The sequence below is a fragment of the Pyxicephalus adspersus genome, chromosome 5 (assembly GCF_032062135.1).
Source record: "Pyxicephalus adspersus chromosome 5, UCB_Pads_2.0, whole genome shotgun sequence".
NCBI lineage: Eukaryota > Metazoa > Chordata > Amphibia > Anura > Pyxicephalidae > Pyxicephalus > Pyxicephalus adspersus.
The window spans coordinates 41,442,756-41,467,378 of NC_092862.1; the positions used below are offsets into that span (position 1 = coordinate 41,442,756).

The 24,623-nt window shown below is 39.2% G+C and overlaps 2 protein-coding genes across 3 annotated transcripts in view; both read left to right on the forward strand.

Annotated features, from left to right (window-relative positions):
- The first annotated feature begins 362 nt into the window (after positions 1–362).
- LOC140330811 (ras-related protein Rab-10-like) lies at positions 363–16,868 on the forward strand. Of its 2 annotated transcripts, XM_072411273.1 has the most exons (7): positions 363–656; positions 2,779–2,839; positions 4,377–4,515; positions 6,327–6,416; positions 11,235–11,336; positions 13,377–13,449; positions 16,582–16,868. In XM_072411273.1, coding segments are annotated over exons 1-7 (594 nt in total). In that variant the 5' UTR covers positions 363–529; the 3' UTR covers positions 16,584–16,868. The 2 variants fall into 2 exon arrangements, with proteins under 2 accessions (XP_072267374.1, XP_072267373.1); XM_072411272.1 differs by lacking the exon at positions 16,582–16,868 and having other exon boundaries at positions 399–656; positions 13,377–13,646.
- A 2,942-nt stretch (positions 16,869–19,810) lies between these two features.
- GAREM1 (GRB2 associated regulator of MAPK1 subtype 1) overlaps positions 19,811–24,623 on the forward strand; it is a 91,077-nt gene continuing 86,264 nt past the window's right edge. The window contains exon 1 of the mRNA XM_072411274.1: positions 19,811–20,235. Coding sequence (XP_072267375.1) covers positions 20,124–20,235 — 112 coding nt within the window. The 5' untranslated portion in view covers positions 19,811–20,123. The remainder of the gene's footprint in view (positions 20,236–24,623) is intronic.

Here is a 24,623-nt window from a genome sequence, read left to right on the forward strand (position 1 = left end):
GAGCCACTTTAGAAAAGAATGCAGAAGGTGTGAGGTTCCATGTTATTATATCTGAGGGGCTCAGGGTTTGTCAATAAAAGTGTATCTGTACATATTTTCAGCCACAACTAATGGCTGGAGCAGTGTCCTGTGTAGTACTAGAAATAGTTGAGTTCTACAGTAATTCTCTATGGCTGTGTACACACACCCTTTGTTGACTATTGTTGTAGCTTTTGCACTATGTAAGGCGGGGCTGAGGGACAAGTTTAACCAGAAATAGCCAAGGCCTGAATTTCAGTTCAGTTCTGTAATTGTTTGTGGCCTTTTAGCTGTACAGGTTATAGGTGGGGAACATGGAGGAAGCAGGAGGCATGTCATACAGAGCAGATCAATGAATATTTTGCTGGTGGGAAGAGCCTGGGCATCCTGTGTTTAGCTACACACATCACAGCATTGTGTAAGCCCAGCAGACTGAGTAATGCGGAAGAGATTGTATATAGTGTAATCACTCCAGTGCTCAGTCTGCAGCTGCAAGGAGTGACAGCCCAGCATGGCAGAGGCATCTAATAACAAAATGCTGCTAAAGCTGGTGATGACTGGGGACTCCAATGTTGGCAAAACTTGTATTATGACCAGATACACAGAAAACATCATCCCCTCCTATATCTCCACTGTTGGTAAGTAGTAGAAGGCTTTTACCAAGTTTTTCAGATATGCTTTTAAAGTTGATTTAGGCTATTCCTAATTTTGTTATTTGTAATAATGACATTCTTTAGTATTATATCTTCTTTTTTTAAAATTTCACATACCGGGGAAAAGAACTACAAGCTTGCCAGTGAATCACACCTAATAGGAATGTTAAATGGCAATGTAAAAAAGAGTTCATATGTAAAAAAAAAAGGTGCCTGGAAGATTGCCTAAAAATGAGCCAATTCCATAACACAACTAATTAGGAATAATAAACAATAGTAGGTGCAGGCAATCACCGGAGCAATTAATAACCAAAGCCAAAAACCAAAACATAAAAACAACATAAATAGAGCACTAGTTTGTCATTTGCACCACTTTTCTTGAAGATAATGAGTCCTGCATGAAATCAGAAACTGCAGGAACTTTTCCACGTATGGCCAGCAGTTGATTGTTCAATCAGCATGCAGCGGTGTACAGTGATGATAATTGGATGGTGGAGGAAAGTATCCAGGAGATTTGCATCAATGGTAGACTGGTACTTAAGCTTCTGCATTTGCCGCACATATATATGGCAGCTACAGACCTAGAGAGATATGCATGTTGTTTAATATTGGATGTAGTTGGTATTATAATTAGAGTTGATTGTCATGGCTTGCCTGGATACAAACTGTTCTCAGTGAGTGTAACAATGATGTCACCAGGACCTGAAGTGAGAAGATGTCTCCAGTACTTACACAAATAATGCTAAAGGTTTTTGCACATTCTAAAAAAATATTTTGTCTTCTGCAGACAACAATGTTACTCAAACAGGAAATAATGGGAGAAGTTACCAAAACAGAACAATAAGTACCTTGTCTTCACTCAATCTGTCTAAATGAGGGGGGCAACACATAAAAAAGGCAGTTTATACAGACTATCAATATAAATATGTTGTAAATATAATACCTGAGCATTATTACATTTTTCTATGTGTCATTTAGGTAAAAATGTGACAGTGCAAACAAACTTGCTGAAGAGGGAAGTGTTCTTGAAGTTCAGTAAAATTCCAGACTATCCCGGAGACACAGCGTTTCCACTTCAGCTGATCTAAGTGGAATCGGTGACACACTCCCTCTCCTTAGATTGACCCCGGTGACTTTACAAGACAAGTGCAGGATTGTTAGAGAAGGCCCCAATGTGACTCCCTTGATTTCCCCATTAAAATATATATATATATCAGTGCAGTCATTAAATTAGACTAGAAGATATAGACTAGAAGATCAGACTAAGGATTACAGATAGATGGACAGATAGTTCTGCACTTGTGATCTGTAGACACAAATTGTCTGGCAACTTTGGCACCTGCTTGAATGATGTGCATGAATGGGGCACTTTAAAACACTTGTGCAAGGGGGCTTTTTATGATGTTTTATGTGTGGCAACTTGTCCATTGGGGGCATTGTGTATGCAACACAACCTCTGCATAAACATGGGGTACATTATAAAGCCAAACACTTGTAGATACATATCCCACTAATATTATTTTACTGGACATCCCATTCCAAAACCATGAGCACTTATATATAGTTTGCTCCATTTGGAGACTATAACAGTCTCCACTCTTCCACAAGATGTTCCCCGTGGCTTGTCTTCTCAGTGCTCTATGGTCCTATTTATTCCTATCAGGGAGATGTTTTCCAGCAGGCAGTGTTAGGGAAATCACACCATTGGAGATGTAAGAACGCTACATATGATTCCACCCACTGGTACCTACCTAAGTCAAATAGAAAATTGTTATACAGTATGGATGATCAGTCAAAATTTCTAATGTGCATATGGTGGACAAATATATCAAAGTACATCCAACAGGTTTGATTTGTTTACCTCTGCTGATAAAGAAGCAATAATTAGATTTTAGAGAAAGAAGAAGAAGATAACACAATGCTGTTGTGTGCGGCTTTATAGGCAGTTACAGGGCATCACCTGATTTCCAGTAGTGATTGGGAATATAAGTGAACAGGGGAAAGTACAAGGATCTTCTGTGTTGATTGCAAGGTGTAGACATCATGACCAGCTTTAAATATTAAGACAAACCATGAATAATGCTTAAAAATATTTTGTCTCTTTTAGGTATAGATTTCAAAACTAAGACAATCCATATTGAAAACACACCGATAAAACTTCAGATCTGGTAAGAGTATTGTTCATACTGTAATACAGTGACATAAAAATCACCCCGCTACTAGGCAGAGTGCTGGATGGAGAATATGTGGGACCTCATCTGAGGTAAAAACAGCATTGAGCTGTGTGCAGGGAACCTGTGGGTTTCTCTGATTGTTATTCAGAATTTCTGTTCTGGGCTGTTTTTTTTTTTTTTTACTGAGAATCTGCAAGAGCATAGAGGGTCGGATTCCCATTTCCAGGTCCCAGGGCCAGAAGGCTTATTAGCTTACCCTGCACTAAGCAGCAGGTATGGCTGTAGGTTAGACCGACTGTTTGCTGCAAAGGAGAAAAAAGACCATTTGTTTATTCTAGCCAAGAGATTATTTTGTTTATAAACTATATTTGGTGCAGACACTAACTGTTGCAAGCAAAGATTGTTTCTATTGTTTGCTGTTTTCTCCAAACCACACTTTCACAGCCAACTAGGCCTAAAAGACACTGCTGACAAATATAAAGTGCTGATTGCCTAGAGGATGCCTTCAGAAATTTTCAGTATCCTTTGCTTTGCCAGGCTGTGTTGACAGGCTAGGGTTCGGCATTTCCTAATAGAGATGCCATTTACCAAAACCTTCATGTCTATTAGCTATTGATAAGCCAGCAGGAATGTGGACATGAGTGGGGTAAACTAAGCTCTGACATTGCAAACAAATGTTAGAGATATCCCTTTCAGAACAGCTCGTTATATGGACAAAGCAAAGGGCACTGAAAACTGCTGCAGGTATGATCGGTCATAGAGAGTTATGATTTTAAGGGTTAATTTGCTGCTTGTTCCCTTCATTGAGCCTAGAAACTGACTTTAATGGCCATTGACACGGGGTCACTGTGTAGGAAAACAAGTCGGACCCTAATGCCCAATCGGCTTAGGCTGAATAATAATGCTTTAAAATATTTTTCAACACCTTCATGCAATCATTACATGTACAAGAATCTGAACAATTCAGTTATCTGACATTTCACCTTTAGCTTTAGCCATCTTTTTAAGCAGTGCAATTGGAAATGCTGTGTCCCTGATAGGTAGGAAAATTGTATTATGAGACTTTTGTTTCTCTAGATTTACACTGAGCATAAGACTTTACTTCTCATTTTGTCATGTGCTTTGGAATTTATAGGTTCTTCAGCTACTGTTAAAATATTAGCAATTTAAGAGAAACATTTTTATAAAAGTATTTGTGAAGCCAATTACTAAAATCTCATACATCATAAGCTTCACAAATTAAATTAATTTTAAACATGATGCCAATGTTTTTTTAAAATCTGCAGCATTTATTTAAAAAGAAAAATACATAAAAACACTGAAATGGAACACTTAGTACTCACACCACCAACTATTCTCCAGGTCTCTAGTAGAGGCCAGCTACTGGCATAATCTTCAGTGTCCAACTCTTCTGGATGTGTTGGATGCCTTTGATGCCAAGATACCAATTTGCAAAACATTTAGCCATTCTTTAATGGGGAAAGGGATTTTTATCAGAACATTATTAAAAAAGAACTCTTTGTTGTTTTAGGGATACAGCTGGACAAGAAAGATTTCACACCCTCAGTGTCAGTTATTTCCGTGGTGCCCAAGGATTTTTACTGGTTTATGACATCACAAATACAAACTCGTTTGAAAATATTTCTTTGTGGATGAGAGACATTAAAATGGTAAGTAACATATGATAATTTAAAGAGATTTTTGGGTCCAACACATTCCCATTGAAAGTTGTGTAGGGTACACCTGTCTTCATTCCAGGTAGCTGAAAACTGAAAGCAACTTTTGGCACTCTGTACCAATTTCTACCATCTTCATCCGGTCCCCATCCAGGTTTAGGATCTTTGGCCATCTTTGTCCAGGCTGGAATGATATAACTCCCATATATGTGCATGGGAGTAAATGTATTCCTGAAAGTCAGCTATGCAAAAATTGTACACTGAGCTACTTATAGGCAGTGTTCATTACAAAGAGGATTGCAAACAGACAGGTAGTTTACAGACAGGTAGCTTTAGGAGAACAAACAAACCATATTAAAGAATTAAGTAATTATTATACACTCAAAACCAAGCTGTATTTTTAGAACACGAATAATAAAAGCAGCCCATTTAATCTCAACTAGAAGTCTGCTTTCAGCATTGGATTTGTTATGAATAGGTGGCAGTAATGTCCAATCATAGGGGGTGAAGCCTTTTTAAGGATACAATATTGATACAATGGTATTTATATTTCTCTGTATTGTGGTAAAAATAAGTTTTAACACTTTTAGCATGCCTAAAATATATCTGAACAATACACATTTACATACTGGAATACACTTTGTCAAAAAGTATAAAGTATAAATCATTTTACGTTTTTTTTACAAAGCAGCGTACAGAAACGCAACGTCAGAACTAACAAATAAAAGTATGTACAAATCCATTTGTCTGACAAAATATAGCATAACAAAACCTCATAAAACACATGTGAGTACCATACAAAATCCAGTATGATCAGCAAAATTTCTTATTCTCAGCTAAATTTGATTCCATTGTATGAATGGTGAACACTTTCATACCATTATTTTTTTAATGGCATAGAACACTGTAGTGATGACAAATATTTTCTTTATTCCATCTATTTTTACCCATTCATATACAGAGCATATTGTGAGTGTGGTAAACCATTTATACTAAACATTACCCACTATTGACATACATCTGTGATAGGAGTATTTTTTCCCTAATTATTTTTATTAAAGGGAAAGGACCACACCATAGGGGTGGTACACTTTTGTGGGAGCATTTGTCTGTTCTAAATGACTCCTTAATATCCTTGCTGAACCCAGATGTTATTTTATTTCATCCCCCAGTTCCCTTATTAGACCAAACTTGTAAACCCTATGTGAAACTAAAACCTGGTGTAGGTTCCTGCTGCTACAGCCCATCTGCTTCAGGGTCAATGTGTTATGCATTCAAAGATGCTCTTCTGCATTCAAACATCAATTTTCTTTTCAATTTATCTTGGCTAACTGCAAATGCATGAGTTTCTGCTATTTGATTGTCTGATTAAATAGGGTAACAGGTGTACCTATACTGGATGTATACATGTATACTGGATGGATATATGTTGACATGATGTATTCTTTGCGGACCATTCTGTTCACATATGTATTTATATGTAAGTTAGCCTTTTCATATAAAGTATTTTATGGTGTCATGGTGTGTTCATCTCAGATTCCCCAGTACTATAATCTATTTGCCATTCCCAATAATCTTCTCTGGTACGAGTTGAAAGCCTGTAACAGGTTCACTATTGTTAGACTAAATTAATTTTGAAAGGAAATGCAGAAAAGTGTCAGCCCTCATATTACAGCCATACAAAATGCAAGTGCTTTTCATTGTAAGCCTGTCTGTCATCTACAATGGATGTGAGCTGTAGTGCTTTGCAGAGGCTATCCATTCCCAAAGTCACTGCATCTTTACAATTTGCTTTTGTGATTCAGAAAGCTGGGGAAGAAGTGGAGGTAGTTCTCCTGGGAAATAAGTGTGACAAGGAAGACGAACGTGAGGTTTCAAAAGAGAGAGGGGAAAAGGTAAGCATTGATTATCTCAGCATATAAAAGTATTTGAGTTAGGCGGGTACACTGCATCTGTAATGTGCCTGACCATGCAGTTCCGTCATTAGGAACTAATGTTGCTTAGAATGGAATTCTCATTCTGCAATATTGATTGCACCTTTTTCTTAAGCTGTAAGTTTGAAAAATGTCTTTTAATTTGCGTATTAAAGTTTTATCCATTGGTTCAAACTTTTGAAACTTATTTATCATCTGTTAACTTTATTTGTTACTCTCTTGGAAATGTAATGTCTTTGCAAATCATGCTTAAATCCTGACTGTAACAGTGCCAGTTTAGGAATATCTGTACACAGAATCATACAGACAAGTAAAGTTAGGAAAGGTGGGGAGGAATCTAAGGAATGAGCCAGTGCACCTAAAAAATTACTTCCATAGCCTGGCCAATTTCTATTGCAGATGGCATAAAATGTCCCTTATCTCCCTAAAAGAAATGTAATCTCTAATCACCTTTATGCTCCAGTATGCTTAATTAAAAATCTTTAAAATTTTACTGACGGATTATAGCCCATCACTTACTCATGCCGTATATTTGTATAAGAATACAAGTAGCAAGAATCTGTCGGGCTGGATAATACATTATTGTAATACATAAATACATAAAGGGCTCTATTTATAAATTATGGAATTCAACATTCCTTCATGGAAATCAATTACTGCTAATAAAACACATGGACCTGGAAGATTCCCACTAGGGAATCTTTGAGAGAATGTTAGATTCCCTGTTTATAAATAGAGCTCAATCATTGTAATACATAAATAAATTAGGAGAATTCATATTTGGATCATGATAGAATAAATGTAATGTTCTTAATGTATCTTTAAAAAAATATTTTTTCCAAGAAGATCAAAATAAAATAATTGTAATGAGCTATAACAAAGGTAAAAGCAATTCTTAATTTGTTATGAGCAAAAAAAAATGAAAAGTTTTTCTACAAGATCTTAACACCAAAGATGCTTATGGAGGGAGGAGGACAATAATGGTCACAAGCACCAGGGCTTCATAGGTGCAGGCCGCACCTAGCTACATAAACAAGTGTACCTGAATAGGGTAGATACATTATAGCGCCTCATGCCTTACATGTAAAGGAACACACGGGGTAATGGAGTGCAGGGTATACTCTACAACTGTACATTGCTCTAAAAGATTGGTCACCTTGAACAGTTCTGATCAAGATAATTATATAGTTATGTTGTCTATAGATTTAGATTGCACATGTATAGAGAAAATTTAGGTAAAACATTGCTCACTAGCATCTTTCTGTTTATGTCTGTGACACACATTTAATGTCACTCTCCAGCATTAAATAAATCACTGAAATAAAAAATGCTGTCTGATCACACATGAGTTTCTTCCTATGTATAAGTGCTTTAATGATGCATAAATGACAGCTCACAGCTCTGCATACTGTGTATGTACTGTGCTAATTGACATGTTTATTTGGCATGGCAACATATAATATTGTCTGAGAAAATCATAAGAAAGTAGTAAAAATCCAAAAGGTCAGTAAAAATAAGGTAGATGCCTCAATTTCTGAGCTATACCCCTGCTGTGCTCTGTCAATGTGCAGAGAAAGGAGTATTATTGCGCCACCAGGTGTACACTTTGCAAACTGCAAATGCTTCAAAACAAGAAGAGTTGACTGTGACTGTATTAGTTGTACAGTATCTCGATTCCTAAAATACATTTAGGCAGTACAGGCTGAGTATTCCTTCTTATTAAAAAAAAAACTTGTTCACTGAGCATAACAGGGATTGCTGGACCTTTCATTTAAATATAAACATTATGCAATGGGGTTTATTTCCCATATCCTATCCCCTTCCCAATTTCACATAAGTAAATGAGTAAGATTGGTCCTCAAGTGATTAACATTTCTAGGTCCTATTGCTTTCACCTACGCAACATCTCCAAAATCCACCCCTACTTGTCCCCTGAGACCACCAAACTCCTTGTACACGCCCTTATCGTCTCTCGTCTGGACTACTGTAACATCCTTCTCGCTGGTATTCCACTAACCCGACTCTCTCCTCTACAGTCTATTATGAATACGGCAGCCAGACTCACCCATCCTTCCCACCGCTCCTCTTCTGCTGCATCTCTTTGCAGATCTCTACACTGGCTTCCATTTCACCTTAGAATCCAATTCACGTTCACGTGCTTTGACTTCAAATCCCTCCACAGCTCTTGTCCCCCTTACATTTCTGGCCTGGCAAAAAAATACTCCCCCAGCCGCTCTTTTCGCTCCTCCAGTGACCTACTAATGACTTCCTCACTCATAACCTCATCACACGCATGGCTCCAAGACTTTTCTAGAGCTGCTTCAACTCTCTGGAATGGTCTTCATTGTCCAATTCAGCTTGCTTCTACTTTCTGCTCTTTAAAATGAGCACTCAAAACCCATCTTTTCAAACTTGCCTACCCATCTTCTTCTGTCTTTTGAAACTGTTACTATTTCTCACCACTACATATCTCCCCTCCTATTGTGTGTTACTTCCCCCACCTAATAGATTGTAAGCTCTTCTCCCCTCCTATTGTGTGTTACTTCCCCCACCAAATATATTGTAAGCTCTTCTCCCCTCCTATTGTGTGTTACTTCCCCGACCTAATAGATTCTAAGGTCCTTTCCCCCTGTATCATGGTCTGTATTTGTTTGTCATTTGCAACCCCTATTTAATGTACAGTGCTGCGAAATATGTTGGTGCTATATAAATCTTGTTTAATATTATTAATAATAATATTAAAAATATTAATTAGCAAAAACAAATCAGAGATTAAGACAGTATGAAGTTAGCTGAGTGCGGTAAATGCATTTGTCAAAAGTTTTAAAAAAGAAAAGTAAAAACAAAGTGTATGTTCTGCTTTAATTGAACCAGGATAGAAGGAAGTGATCAGAATGCTCGCCCAGAAGAACTCATTTTCATATGCACTTCTACTGGAAAATGTAAATTTGACTAACAACACTTAGAATTTAACTCCTGACGCTGTATTTTCTTTGCTCTAATAACAGTCAACAATGGCAGTTTTTAATACATTCCAAAGTTGAAACACTTTGAATATAGTGTTTACTTTCTACAGTTAAACTTTTGGTGGTGCATTAATACTGTGATTTTGCAAATCTCTAAAGTACCTTTATGCAGTGAGTGACATTTGAAGCTAAAGTCCCACAATAGTTATATCGTTTTCATGTAGTAATACACAATGCCTGGTTGTCTCCCTTGTCCAGATCCATCTTTCCATCTCAATTCAGGGGAGCTGCAAAACAAAAAGCAGCTGTGTATAGGTAATAGGTTTGGGTTAGATCTGGAATTTATGTACAGAAAGTAAGCATTGATAAACTCCTGGGAAAGATGTGGAGACCTAATGATAACTAAATACATTTATACATGTATCTCTACCAGAAGGTGAGACTTTATTGCAGTTTGCTGTAAATAGGTAGCACTTACATTTCTACACGGCAATAGGAATATTTTTAGGTTTCTATACCCAAAGGCCCATGGTTTTCCCAGTGCAGGATTCAGGACTTTAGGAGTTCCCTGTAGGGAATATTTTCCCTACAAATGATAAACTGCCACAATTATGTACTTTCTATGTGTAGAGCTGCCTCAGTAAATATACATAAAATGTTTACAGAAAGGAGAAAAGAGAGATAAAAAAAATTTCTGGGACTTTTAAGGCATACTAATATAAATAGCCAGATTCATAAATGTAAAACCACATTAAAAACAATGAAATTATAACTTTTAAAACACGTAAAAAACATTCTTATATGCAAATGTTTAGGTACAAACTTCATAAAATGTATTTAATGTGTTGAAGCACATATTTATTTTATATAATTATACACTTTTAAGAGGCACTGTCTCTTTGCCTTATTAAGCATCCTTCCGCTCTTTACTTCCTAAGCCAACAAAAATACCTGGTGCTTCAGAAACAATTATGGTTTCTGGGTCTAGCCCAAAGCAATTATTATTATTATTATTATTATTAATATTATTAATAAACAGGATTTATATAGCGCCAACAATCTTACGCAGCGCTGAACATTAAATAGGGATTGCAAATGACAGACTAATACAGAGAGGGATATAGGAGGAGAGGACCCTGCCCCAAAGAACTTACAATCTATGATGGAACACTGTCATTGCTCCTACTAGCATCCAGCACCTGGAGATTTGGAGGAGCCTGGGAAGGTGAGTAGCTTTGGGTGGGGGTAGGGGTTGCCTTGTGCATAGAGACTGTAACTTTGCCCTAAATGGAAAAGCTGACCATGTCTCTCCAAAAAGAAGTGTAGCTTAAGAAAAAGTAATGTCTTTAAATGAGGTATGGATTTTTCCCAGTAGTAGGTTACATTAAACCAGTGTTTCTCAACTAGACTTCCTCCAGATGTTACTAGGGGTTCCCTATGCAATAATCAGTTTGTGGTCTCAGGTCAGTTTAAGCGACATCAATGATCTTTTTGGCTATCTGTAAGGGTGACATTCTTCCCAATGGGCAGTAAAGGAGGAGGCATTCTTCCCACTGACCACTACACTGATGTACTGTGAGCTGGGCATATAGTAATTATACTAGGGGTTCTTTGAAGATATTTCAAGGTGTTCCCCCACCATTAAAAGATTGAGAAATGCTGGATTAAAGTAAGGTACAACTGCAGGACTATATAACGTTGCTTCTGTATTATTAGTTCTGTATTATTAGTATTATTATTATTATTAGAAGACATGTAAATGAGACTTTGTATGCACCTCTGTTCTAACACATCTAATCTCATCATTGTACAGCTGGCTTGGGAATACGGAATACCATTTTTTGAGACAAGTGCTAAAGAAAATATCAATATTGACAAAGCATTCCTCAATTTGTCCAAAGCAATTTATGAAAAGGTAGGTGGGCACCAATTCATAGAAACCATCAAATCTCTTTTAAGTACTTCTCTGCATTCATGCAGTTTATGCACAAAAAACACATTACACAAACCTGAAGTTGCAGTGCATTGTGTTTTATTATTAAGTTTATATCACTTTTTAACTTTTCCATACTTTCTCAAGTGTAATAAAATAATTATTAGCAGATTAGCCACCAGAGGGAGCTCTGTATTTTGTCACTAACACCCTTCTGAATGGGATAATATACTCTACTTTTTTAAGATAAGAATGTAAAAGAGATCAAATTAATAAAAAAAAGTGTTTTTGTTTAAAAAAAATATTTCTATATATTATTAATATTCCTATACATGTACATAGAGGATAACCATAATTCCTAAGTGCAGGCTGCGTTTTGTGCTTTGTAGTGCTACACAGTGATTATTCTTGCTCCTTTTCACAATCAAAGTCTATGTCAGCTGACTCAAGGAAAACAATGCACCCCTTATGTGTCTGATCTCTTACCTCCATGATCATTAACGGAAAGACATAGCTTATGAAATCTCTCTAGTGGTGTAGACAATACTAACTTCATTTTAGACCACTTTCCCACAATGTGCATATATCCCCCCTCCCACCCTCATTGATGTAACTCACCCCCACCCTCCTCCACAGTTTTATACACACCAAGATTTGAATGTACATGGTTCAGCATCTGCTTACTTCCCTCAGCACAAGTTCTTCTCTGCTGGTCGTACATTCACACTATCGCCTCATTGCTCCCCTTAAGCTGTTTCCTGACAGCAGAGGTGGACTAAAAGGACTGTGGCCCTTCAAATTTATTTAGTACACTACTATGAAGTGAGAGGATGGGTTAAATTAGTGTAAAGGTGGGGGGAAGGATAAGTGCCCTGGTCTTCTCCCAATAGTGGAGAGGAGTGACATCAGCACCAGGGATGAGCAAGTTTTTAAAACTGGATCTCGCAGCAAATTCGGCCGTTCTTGCTTACCAAAATTGTAAACGAGAATGGTCGGTATAAATTTGCTGATCAAGCTTTAAAAAACTTTAAAAAAAAAAAAAAAAGATTGCAGGCTGCGCTGATCAATAAATGCAGTGCTGGCTGCATTCATTGATCAGCTCAGTGTGCGATCACGGCACTAGAGGTTAAAAGGGTTACAAGTCTCCCCATTCAAAACCTCTACTGTCTCTGATTTCTCGAAAACTTTAAAGTGTGCGATCCCCCGCACTAGAGGTTAATTAATTAAGCTCATCCCTAATCAGCACAAGGGGAACATAGGGGACTGACTGATGTGGGGGATATGCAGTGCGGGACTGGTAGACAGTGCTGTCAGGGAACATGGACTGTTAGGTGAATATATCCTATTCACCAAGGTAAGCAACAGTATAAAAATGTGGTATGGAATGACCAATAGGAAGGGTCAGACATTTTGCCCAGAAATAGGCTTAAGTTTCCTGCAAGAGGATAGGTAGAATGCACACCCCTCTGGTGGCACTTCTCTTACTTTGTTTTGGCATTTTATCTTTTTAAAGTCTTTTCAGCACTTCAGGCTTGTCAGGTGCTAGTGTTCCCATTTTTAGTTCCATTTATTGATCTCATGACATTGCAACAGTCAGTATTACATAGAGGTCCTACAATATAACCGCAGAACTACAAATGATCAGTGTGATCAGGACTGCTCCTGAGACTGAAAAACACCACCAGATATTGATATATTTATGTATATATACACAAAGGATATTAGCATGATATGTCTGAAAAATGTATTTAATAAACAGCTTAAAATACCAATTACTGCATAGGTACCTTATGATGTCAGTATGTGTGATGTACACCAGTGTCTTCTGTAGATAATACTTTTTTAAAAAGGGAATTAAATCAAATGATATCGATGTGTACACATGCACCTCTATGTATTATGTCGTGCTCTGTAATCAGTTGTTGTGTATATTTTTACCAGGGGTCTTGGGTGCACCTTTGCAAATATTTCACTACTGTCTACCTTATCAAGCAAAATCAAATTCTTTATTTTATCTTTCAGAGATTTTCCATGGTATTCAATCCAAATGTGGTGACTTTACAAGAACCAAAGAAAAGCACTTCATGTGCAGCTTGTAGGTGAAGGAGGTCTATGACAATGTTTTAATGGCACCAAAGATGTCTTTCATTTCATGCTGCTGCACCCACCTCATTTAAATATGTCTGTTATGACTGCACAGTATTATATTTATATAATATTACACATTTTTTGTGTGTCCATATGATTCTGTTTTCTGTAAACTAATAAACAATTTATGTGATTGCACCATAATTTGTACAAGCACCAGCCAAGAGGAGAGAGTTTGCTGGTTATTTAGTAACCAGAAAAATGCTGAAATGATCATGGACAACCATTCATGTTTACCTCTCACTGGCCCAGCGTATAAACTCCTATATACTACTTTTACTTGTGTTCTACACAACACATTCCTTAATACACTTACCTATCTCTAGTTAATACCTGACAAGTATGTTGAAGTATATTCACCCAATAGCAGCTTTCACAAGAACATTTGATTGCCCCCACAGATGCTCCAATGATTTATAAATAGCCTAATTAGTAACTATGGTGCAGGAGATATGACTGTTTCAGGCTTCATTCAATAATCTAGGTTGCTGTCACTGCAACATTATGTGTAGATTACATTTACAGAGGGTTGCACTTTATTTGAGCTATGTCAACCCCTGCAATCATAAACATTTTGCATATTCCACCAATGACCACTCACTGTCATATTTGCTGACTTCCCCTGTTTACCTGTGATTTTTAGGTGATCATGTTGCTTTTTAGATAATACATCATCAACAGGTAAAGTAAAAGGCACCTATATGGTTTGCAGAATCAGAAAAGTTGTCACTAATAGAGTGTGAGAAAGTAGTAATATTCAACTCTTGGTGGTCTACCAAAGATAAAAATAAAAGTTTTGGGTTGACTGACCCTTTAGCAACAAAAGGCTATGAAAGAAGAGGAGGCAATAGCATTGCATATACACAGATGCCACCTGGTAAGTTTGGTGAAGGTGTAGTGGTAACAGGTAAATGGATAAATGCGCAAGTAAAATATTACACTTCTCAAAAAATAAATACTTAATCAGCAGGCACCAAGATGAAAACCTCATACTAGTTGTCAGACGTTACACATACGCAGTGGGGCGGGAGGTTTTGCTGGTGCAGGACAATGCCAAGCTTCATGTGTGTAGTCAGATCATGGATGATGGAAGCATTGATGCCATTGACTGTCCCCCACATTCCCCAATCTTGGACCCAACAGGGACCCTCTAGGACATTATGTATCAATGCATCTGACTGCCAAGTAGTGCCACACAATGTCTAGGAGCTCAGTGATGCACTAATCCAGTACTAGGAGGAGATCCCTCAGGGCACAATCTTCCATCACGTTATATGTATTTAGGCTGGAAAAGGGTGGGTTACTTTATGTCAGGAGGCCAAAAGAAAAAGGGAACATTCTCCTCAGTTCAGTTATTTTTTAAATAAAATTGCATTTCCTTAATTTAACATCATTCTAGCAGTAGTGTTGGGGTATTTTTCGGGACTGTGTAGAACTGCAGGAGCAATCAGGAGAGCGGAGCTGACAGCTCCGCTCCCCTGATTGCCCTTGCAGCCCTTTACTTTTTGTTTGTGCTCTTGGATAGAGTTTCTCTAGAGAAACTCTATCCAGGAATATTGATGAGTGAAAATGCCTCTGGCACTCTCGCGAAAATTTCCTCAAAACTTCCAATGGTTCTCTCTGGTGCCGCGGATCTCGCACTGTTCTCAATAAATGCAGCCACGGTCGCATTTATTGAAGTGATCCCTGGCACTAGAGGTTAATTAACCTCTAGCGTCGCGGATCGCACACTGTTCTTAATGAATGCAGCCACGGCCGCATTTATTGGGAAGATCCTGGGCACTAGAGGCTAAATGGAGACAAGTCTCCCCATTCATTTACCTCTAGTGCTATCTGATTGGCTGGGGAAAGGAAAATCCAGATTACGCTTGAGCAGCCAATCACAGAGCACTAGAGGTGATGAGTGGGAAGACTTGTTCTCATTTAACCTCTAGTGCCCGGGGATCCCACACTGACAGGAGGATTCCCACGGCTGTGCAGATGTGGGAATCATCCCGTCATTGTGGGATAACCTGTAAAAAAATAAAAGTTAGTTACACATATCACACGTTCAATAAATTACTTTAACATCAAAGCCTCTTTTTTTTTACACACGAATTTGCACCGTCGAATCCCCTGTTTTTCGGGTCGGGTCTGTCCGAATTCGAACAGCCATATTCGGGTCGAATATAAGGACAACCTGAATTGGAACACCAACACTATCTAGCAGCACTACCTCTATCCCATAGCAAGAATCCAAAACATTTATTAACAACAGTTAGCCACTAGATGGCGATATGGCTGCAAATGTAACATGGTGACTGCAGAATTTCCATGTACATTATCCTGGTGATATAAAATTACTGGCAATGGGATCAAAGCAGTCTGGAAACAACCTGAAACAGATTTTTTTAATAACTAGTGCTATTCATAGATTAAGGTGAAAAGTTCAAAATATAGGCCGTGCAGTCTCTAGTGCATACATGCTATTCCAAAGCTTCTTCTAGTTGGTTGCTGCATTATTATGTGTATTGAAGTTAGTAATGCAATTACCTACATATCTCCCTACAGTGAAATTGTGCATTAAAAAATTATAGTTTGAAAGCAGAGATCTTGAACACTGGCATTCGTACCGTGTTGCTTCTTGCAGGATCCAGATACTTGTGTTAAAAAAATGCAGACACTTTAAACACAAACCAGTGAATACGTCATATTCAAAAGATCTGAGAATGTTATGGTTACTGTATTCAAAAGGATGAGGGGATTTCTTGGAAAATGTGTACACACATGCAGAGCTAAAGTAACGCATGCAGAGACGTATTTGGCTGGAATGAGCGGTTATAAAGGGCCCCATGATTTAGTGTGGTTGGTAAGCATTGCTTTGCCTCATTACGTACACACTAAGGCACATTAAAACTCAACTCCAACTCTTATAAGTTGTGGATAGCATTTAGAAGGGTTACCCCAGACTCCTAAAGCAGTTCTATCCTCACATTTTTTAACATTATATAAAAGGGGGGTTAACCTGCTTTTTCTGCTTTTTCTTCTCTTCTTTTGTCCTTACCACCTCGATGAAATCTGCATTTTTTTACACTTTCAGAAACATCACCCAACCTTGCTCCAGAGCAGTGCAAGATGTGTAGAAGAACCTGGAAGATGATGGCGCCTGCTGTCCTGTCCATGCTGGAAAGAAGAAGAAGAATCCTGGGATGGCGCCAGATGGAATGGAATCAGATTGTGGCGGGATAGATTCTTTTTTATGAAAGTTCTACTTCAAAGTGGACATTTCTGACCCAGGTCTATAATACGCAGATTGCCTGTTGATGTTCTGATCCTCTGCCTATAATACCTTATCAATCACCCAGAAAAAAGCAAACTTGTCACACAGTTATCTGCATGCTTGTTTCCTGTGTGACTGTATCTACCAATAGATCAGCTTTACATCTAAACATAATGACAGTGGCAGTTTACAACAGTTTACAACTGGTAGGTCTACTTTAAAATGTCAGACAGAAAAGGAACTGTCATGTCTACTTAACGGGTAGAGAAGTAAGAGGAAATTCTTTCAATGTCTGCCTATGCAATAGGTGTCAGAACAAGAAGTGGGGAGAACAGTGGATTTTATTGCTTTGTTGTAAGTTATGTGTTCCCTTACCTTCTGGTTTGATGATATTGTAGGTGTCAGATGAAATAGATAGACAAGTCTTCTGTATACACAGGCAACATTTATACCAGAGCCATGGCTTCCCTATAATATATTCATATTACAGAAAAACTCTACTAACCATTCATATTTCTCACCGCCTCCATAAGAAAACACACTGTGTGATCACAATGATAGATAATAGTAGAAAGTAAAGTCCAATATATTACATATACACTTATAAAGATGGGAGGTTTTATAATGCAGTTCTCAGTACCTTCCCACATCTACATAATATATACGTACATTAAAAATATTCATTGTTTTGCTTTTTTACCTTTGATCTTGGCTGCAATGCAGTCTTACAAATTAGGAACCCAGGAACAATACGGGTCATCCCAAGTCTTGGTTTTGTTCCCCATCTCTAAAGATTCACCAATGGTCAGATGCAGTTTTTAGTTACAAATGGCACAAAGTGCACCAATAAACTCTGATAGGCATCAAAGACTGGACCCACAGATTCATACATCTATTCTTCATTTCTTTGAGCTTCCTTGATGAAGTGGATTTTGTTCCAAGAGATCATGCCAGGATTTATAGGGAAAGAGTAGTTTAGGGGGCATGAAACATCATTTGCACACAAGGATTGGTCACCACAGAATTCAGACCCCTAACCCAGGGGTGTCAAACTCAAATACATAGAGGGCCAAAATAAAAACTTAGACAAAGTTGTGGGCCAACCTTGAAATTTATTGGGTTTGCTTCACATTCAATCTGGAACAAGCCTATAATAGAGAAAGAGGCATAAGAATTTTTTTTTTATTTAAGAAAAAATCTTATGCCTCTTTCTTTTTGTAGCCTTCCGAGTTAAATTTCAATGGTAACCTTTTTGCACAGGATAACAATAATAAAAACAATATTCTTCTATGAAAATCCAACCATTCAAGTCCATGTCTTGGAGTAGCAAAGGAAAAGTACAGCTGAGGGTGCTGGAAATGCCAGATGTGGCCAATGCGGAACTAAATGGTATGAGTGGCCGACCGCTGAATTCCCTCTTCATTGAAATAGTGCCACAACTAAAATTCCCTGCTTTATTTGCATCTACAAAACAGTCCAATGCAGGGCCATGCACAGGCAGAGAGCCTGCTGGTCTGTAGACGCATGTGATTCCGGGAATTGTAGTAGCTGCACTATTTCAATGCAGCCGCGGCAGTCGATATTTGGGATTGGGGGCCAATTTGGCCCCCGGGGCCAGAGTTTGACACCCCTGCCCTAACCCCATTAGAAATGTTTGGGATGAGCTAGAGAAAAACTTTACGTGGCAGTCTGACTCCCCATCATCAACACAAGATATTGGTGAAACATGAATACAACTCGGGTTGGAAATACATAATGTGACACTGCATGAGTATACCTAAATGATCCCACAGCAAATACGTATCAAAGCTAAAGGCAGTCTAACAAAATATTACAGTGTGTGACTTTTGGGAAGTGTGTGTTTGTGTGTATATATAAATATATATATATATATATATATATATATATATATATATATATATAGTGGGAGAATAGCTTCGAACACACTCGCAGGAAAGAGACATTTCAAATTTCAGGGCATCTGCTCACTTTTATTTGTAAAAACCATCCCCAAAAAGCCAAAAAGGAAAAAGATCAGCGGCATTACAGCATACCTCCTTGAACAGGTTCTTATGTCTCGTCTGGACTGTTGCAACATCCTCCTCTTCTCCATCCTTCCCACCGCTCCTCTTCTGCTGCCTCCTTTTGTAGTTCTCTTCATTGGCTTCCATTTCAACTCAAATTCAAGCTCCTGTGCTTTGCCTTCAAATCCCTCCACAGTTCTTGTCCCACTTACTGAACTGACCTGGTAAAAGAATACTCCCCCAGCCGCTCTCTCCGCTCCTCCAATGACCTACTACTGACTTCCTCACTCTTTACCTCGTCTCATGCATGGCTCCAAGACTTCTCTAGAGCTGCCCCAACTCTCTGGAATGGTCTTCCTCGTCCTATTAGGCTTCCTTCTACTTTCTGCTCATTTAAAACTTATCTTTCATCTTTTCAAACTTGCCTACCCATTTTCTTCTGTCCATTAAACCCTCACTACTTCTATCACTCCATATAACCCTATTGAATTCTGCATCCCCAACTCTTAGATTGTAAGCTCTTCGGGTCAGGGTCTTCTCCTCCTGTGTCACTGTTTGTATCTGTTTGTCATTTGCAACCCCTATTTATTGTACAACTTTGTGCAATATGTTGGCGCTATATAAATCCTGTTTTTACAGTTTGAGTCTGTATCAATTTGTAATTAGATTCAAAATGCAAATAGACTATGTATTGAGTATGTATGAGTGTGTGGGGTAATGGTGAGAAATTTAGGAATGCCTCCCCCAGTAGAGTGTGTCCTGCTTTCTATATCCTATCCAGAGGGAGCTTGCGATGCGCCGTGCCGCCGCTAGTCGTCAATAGCGGGTCAGGATAGTCCGTTTGCTCCCGCCGCACACAGCCGCTGATTCCAAGGGCAGAGTGCAGTGCGCCCTACTGCCGCTAAGTGTCAGTAGCGGGTCAAGATAGTCCGCCTGCTCCCGGTGAACACAGCTGCTGATTCCAGAGGGAGCGTGCAGTGCTCCGTGCCGCCGCTAGGTGTCAGTAGCGTGTCGGGATGTTCCGCCTGCTCCCGGTGCACACAGCCGCCTGTGGCTGTCAGGAAGTGTTGGTGTTGCAGGCTGGAGGGGGGGCGGTCTCCCGGAGCTGTACAGGCGGCTCCTACACCCTGTTGATTAGTCGGTGCTGGTATGGTGTTTCTTACCAGACTCTGGAGGGAAGCAATAACAAGGAGACCCCGAGTGTCCGGGAGTGCGGCGAGGACGTCATCCGCATGCATCCAACCGGGGAGAGCATGAGCAGCAGCTGAGCTCCCATCCCCCCTCTCCCTGGAGCCCCTAATACTGCTGTCTCCCCCTGGCAGGGGAAGGGGGAACAAAATGGAGCTTTCAGCCCCCTCTCTGAAGGATGTAAAGTGGAGCTCGGCCTCCTTCCCCTTGGATCTGATTGTCAGCTCCTATCGGCTGCCACAACTTGTCAGGCTGGACTGCGGTAAGTCCTTGCATGGGGCCCCTTGTAGTGTTTGGGGACCCCTTGTAGTGTTTGGGTACCCCTTGTAGTGTTTGGGGACCCCTTGTAGTGTTTGGGGATCCCTTGTAGTGTTTGGGGATCCCTTGTAGTGTTTGGGGATCCCTTGTAGTGTTTGGAGATCCCTTGTAGTGTTTGGTATGGGGTGCTGTTTGTTGTGTGATTGCCATGCATGTACTAGGCACACTTCACTTGGGTAAGTACCCTTCTACATGCCCACCTATCTCTGTGTGCCCGGCCAGTTCCAATACCTGTTGGGATCTTCCATGCCAGCTGCAAGAAATGCCACATAGAGCGACATGGTTGGGTGGAGTGCAGGAGAAAGGGATCAGTGTGACCCCTCATGTCCTCCATGGCAATATGTGACCCCCCAGGCAAAATTCTGCCCTCCTTGGGGTGCCATGCTATGTAGGGATCATTGTAAAGGAATGTCCCCTGGTGCCTCTATGGACAGGTGAGTCATCATCCAGGTGCCCGCTGTGCCGCACTGATGGCACTCTACACATGCTGATCTGATAATACGTGTCTGCAATATCTCCAGAATACCAGCTGATCATCTAAAGTTTGCTGGGATTGTGCAAATGAGCTGCACGTGTTGTGGCATTAAATCCTTGATTGTGTTCAGTCCTCTTTGGATGCTGAAACATTAACTGTTTACATAGCAATTATTATTTGTCATGCTGTAATCCCAGATCACCATGGGCGGTAAGTGAAAACACAGGTAAGGGGACCTTGGAGGCATTGATGCCCTTCCCATGGGGTTCCTGCCTTCAGCACTTTGAGCCCCTGGAACAATTCTGAAGATTTCCATGCTGGTTATTGCCTCACAATGTATTTACACCATGTCACAAAAACATATCCACTGCTGGTGACAAAATCACAGGACCAGCCCAACCTTCCATCCCAACCAGCATCAATTATTGTAAAGGAAGATGTACTTATATCTGCGTCCTCCTCTGATCCCCAGAGGTGCCGGTCACTAATATCGTCTGCTCCATTCAGAGAAAGGAAGAGCACAGCTTCATGTGACCACGGATTTAGCTAAGTAAAAGTGGGTTTACATTAGCCTAGACATCATTAAGAGACCCCCAGACATTGCTTTGTAATCACTCATAATGGTCATTTATAATAAATGGTGGAACCAGGGTCACTATGGAGCAAGGTGATACATCTAATAGTAAGAATGGTTGTACTATCTGTCACTATTGGGGGCACAGGGACAATATTATACCCCCATTCTCACCTTTATTGTAAAACTAATTGTGTCTCATGGCTGGAGAATGCCAAATCAGAACAATGAGACTCATTTACCTACAACAGATCCTTTACCTGACCACTACTTGATTGTGTCTTGAAGATTGGGCAGACTATTTGTGAGCTGCCCAGGATTGCAGGGGTCACAAATATACCCACAGGCTTTGTGAACCTGGCACCCTGATTTTTGTTTCTATTGGCACTTATTTGCATCATATATGTTCCCCTTTATGTTTGTTTTTGTGTTTCGTTTGGGATGCTGGCCCTCCATGAGATCAATGTTATAGATGTTATGTTGTGTAAAACTATTCCAAGCAAAAATCAGATGTAAATCTGTTTATTTAAAATATTTTTTGGTTGGTTATATGTTGTCATATTATGGAGAGGAAACGCATTGTAGCCTTCTGTTGTGTGCAAACTGTAGAAGATACTAAGACTGCTTTTGATCTGTATGATCAATGGAATGGCCAGAAATAAGGTATTAGACTTAGTTATAATAAGTGTAATACACAGCAATATATACATACATGATCAGGAAATAGCCAGTGACCCTATTTTTATTGATGTATGTTATATAACGCTGATTAAAACCATTTGTTTGTAACCTTAAAGAACCCAGGAAGTGAAATGTCAGCAGCTTGGTGTCACTTTTCCCACCCTCTGAATAAAGCCTTTAGGACAGCCATAAACATCTCAATAAGCATGTCTTGTCTACAATTAGCATTAGTCCTTTATAATTGGTGCATTGTTACTAAACTGTCACCAGTTCCCTTAAAACCCCCACTGGGAGCTTTATGGCCTAGACTTTGTAGTTTGAAGTTGTCACTAAGGCTTAGTCTACACAGACATTTTCCCCAGCGTTTAACCCTGAGGCTTTATAAGCCCATGTTTAAAATTCCCATGCATTGCAATAGGCTAATCTACACCAGAACGTTTCCTTGAGGCACGTTTATGAGTGTTATCTATAACGCTGCTTGCAACGTTTAAAAAAATTAAAACGCAGGGTTAATGCGGGAAAACAAAAGTAAACATGGGTAAGCTACCATTGATTTCAATGGGGCGTTTTCCTGCGTTTATAAGCACTTGAAGGTAAACGCGTTAAAAATGCAGGAAACCGCAGCATATACGTTTTCCAGCGTTTTAGAGGCAAGCTTTAAAACGCTAATTAAAGTGTATATAAATGCAGAAGGATCGTTTACATGCGTTTTTAAAAATGTCCGTGTAGACCCAGACTAAGACAGAAAGTGTGCAGAGAAGATACAAAAAGTAGCAGAAAAAGAATCCAGCTTGTGGCCATTTCTACAGAACCAGCACCAGTGCCATCTAGAACTTTCTGACTTGGGTTTGAAAATTGACACTTTGTTCAAGTCTCTGCATAAGCACAGCACACACCTGCACAGATGACATTGATGGGCTCAGATGATGGGTAGCCCAAGAATGAGACATTTTAATGTTGTATCAGGCAAGGTGATCTTTCTGATGTCTAGACTACATAATTGCACCAACTGCAGGAGACTCTTGAGAGCGCCAAAATAAATATTTCTGCAGGAAGGTGAATACTGCTTATGGTATTAGCTTCCTGTTCTTTTCTTTAATAATACAATTTTACCTACAGGTTTGTAATGTACCTGTACTACAGGAAGGATATTACCTGCTAATTTACCTAATGCTGGATTGAAACCAGAGACCTAGACCGCATAGAAGCCTAAATTAGCCTTTTGTAGACTGAGGTTAGCAATGGAGCCTAAATATTGCTTTTAGTAGAGGTTAACTTTACAGGGACCATAATCTTGTTTGTATAAAACATGAAAAATATAATTTTAAATAAACAGGATCATTTTGTTTCAGTTTAGTAGATTCAATTTGTACCAATTCATTATTATTACACGGTATTTATATAGCTCTGACATATTACACAGCGCTGTACAAAGTCCATAGTCATCTCACTAGCTGTCCCTCAAAGGGGCTCACAATCTAATGTACCTACCTAAGTCATATGTCTTTATTACAGTCTAAGGTCAATTTTAGGGGGAAGACAATTAACATAACTGCATGTTTTTGTAATGTGGGAGGAAACCCATGCAAGCACGGGGAGAACCTGCAAATGCAGATAGTGTCCTGGCTGAGATTCAAACGTGGGACCCAGCGCTGCAAAGGCCAGAGTGCTAACCTCTGCCCTGTTGCCACTTACATTCACAATTTTTTTGGTACTTCTGTGTGGCACTCAGACCCGAATTGTAAAGGGGTAATTAAAGTGATTTCCATTAGCCTTTTATATAACATGTCCTCAGTCCCGTACTGGCTTCTTCAGCATTCCTCCACTTTCCAGTCAGCAAGCAAACCTGTAGGATGTCTTCACATTCCCTATTTTCTATTTTTTCAGTCATTACATATACTAAACATTATGTGTGTCATTTTGATGATTCCAGGGGTCCCATTTTAGACCCGTTGTGCCTTGTAAATAGACAACCACGTGCAGATAAAATTCACTACAAATATCTCATAACTGGCTTTTCAGAGTCTTCTGTACTCTCCTTTTCATTCCAAGAGAAACGACTTGCAACAAATTAATATAAATCATCGACTTAACCTAAAACACATTTATAAAATATATAATCTGTTCCAGAAACAAAAAGGATAAGCTTGCTATGCAACCCTTTGCTTAGCCAAGAGGTTCAGTAATATTCTTGGGATTAAAAAGTAATAACGCATAAAAGGGTGACAGCTATGCTTATCATTTACATTGATTTCCCAGTGTGGTTGAAAACAATTGCTGCATGTTAGATGATAAAGTATGGAAGCTACTGTTGCTTATTGCTGCTTCTGGAAATAGTACTTCTTTAGCTCCAAAACTGATCCTGTGGCTTCACATCTTCAAGTATGAAGATCAGACATTCTGACTTTACTCTGACACTCCTACTTGATTTAGGTTGGCATCCCAAGAAGCCAGGTGACAACCAATTTAAAATCAGAATTGGTCCCAGTATTGCTCTCAATATTTTCAGAAGGTGATCAGGCACATAATCAGCTGGTTGGGCTTCCAATGAACTTATTGCTGTTGCTTTGCCCAGCGTGGGCAAAGTAGGAGTTTCTTTTTT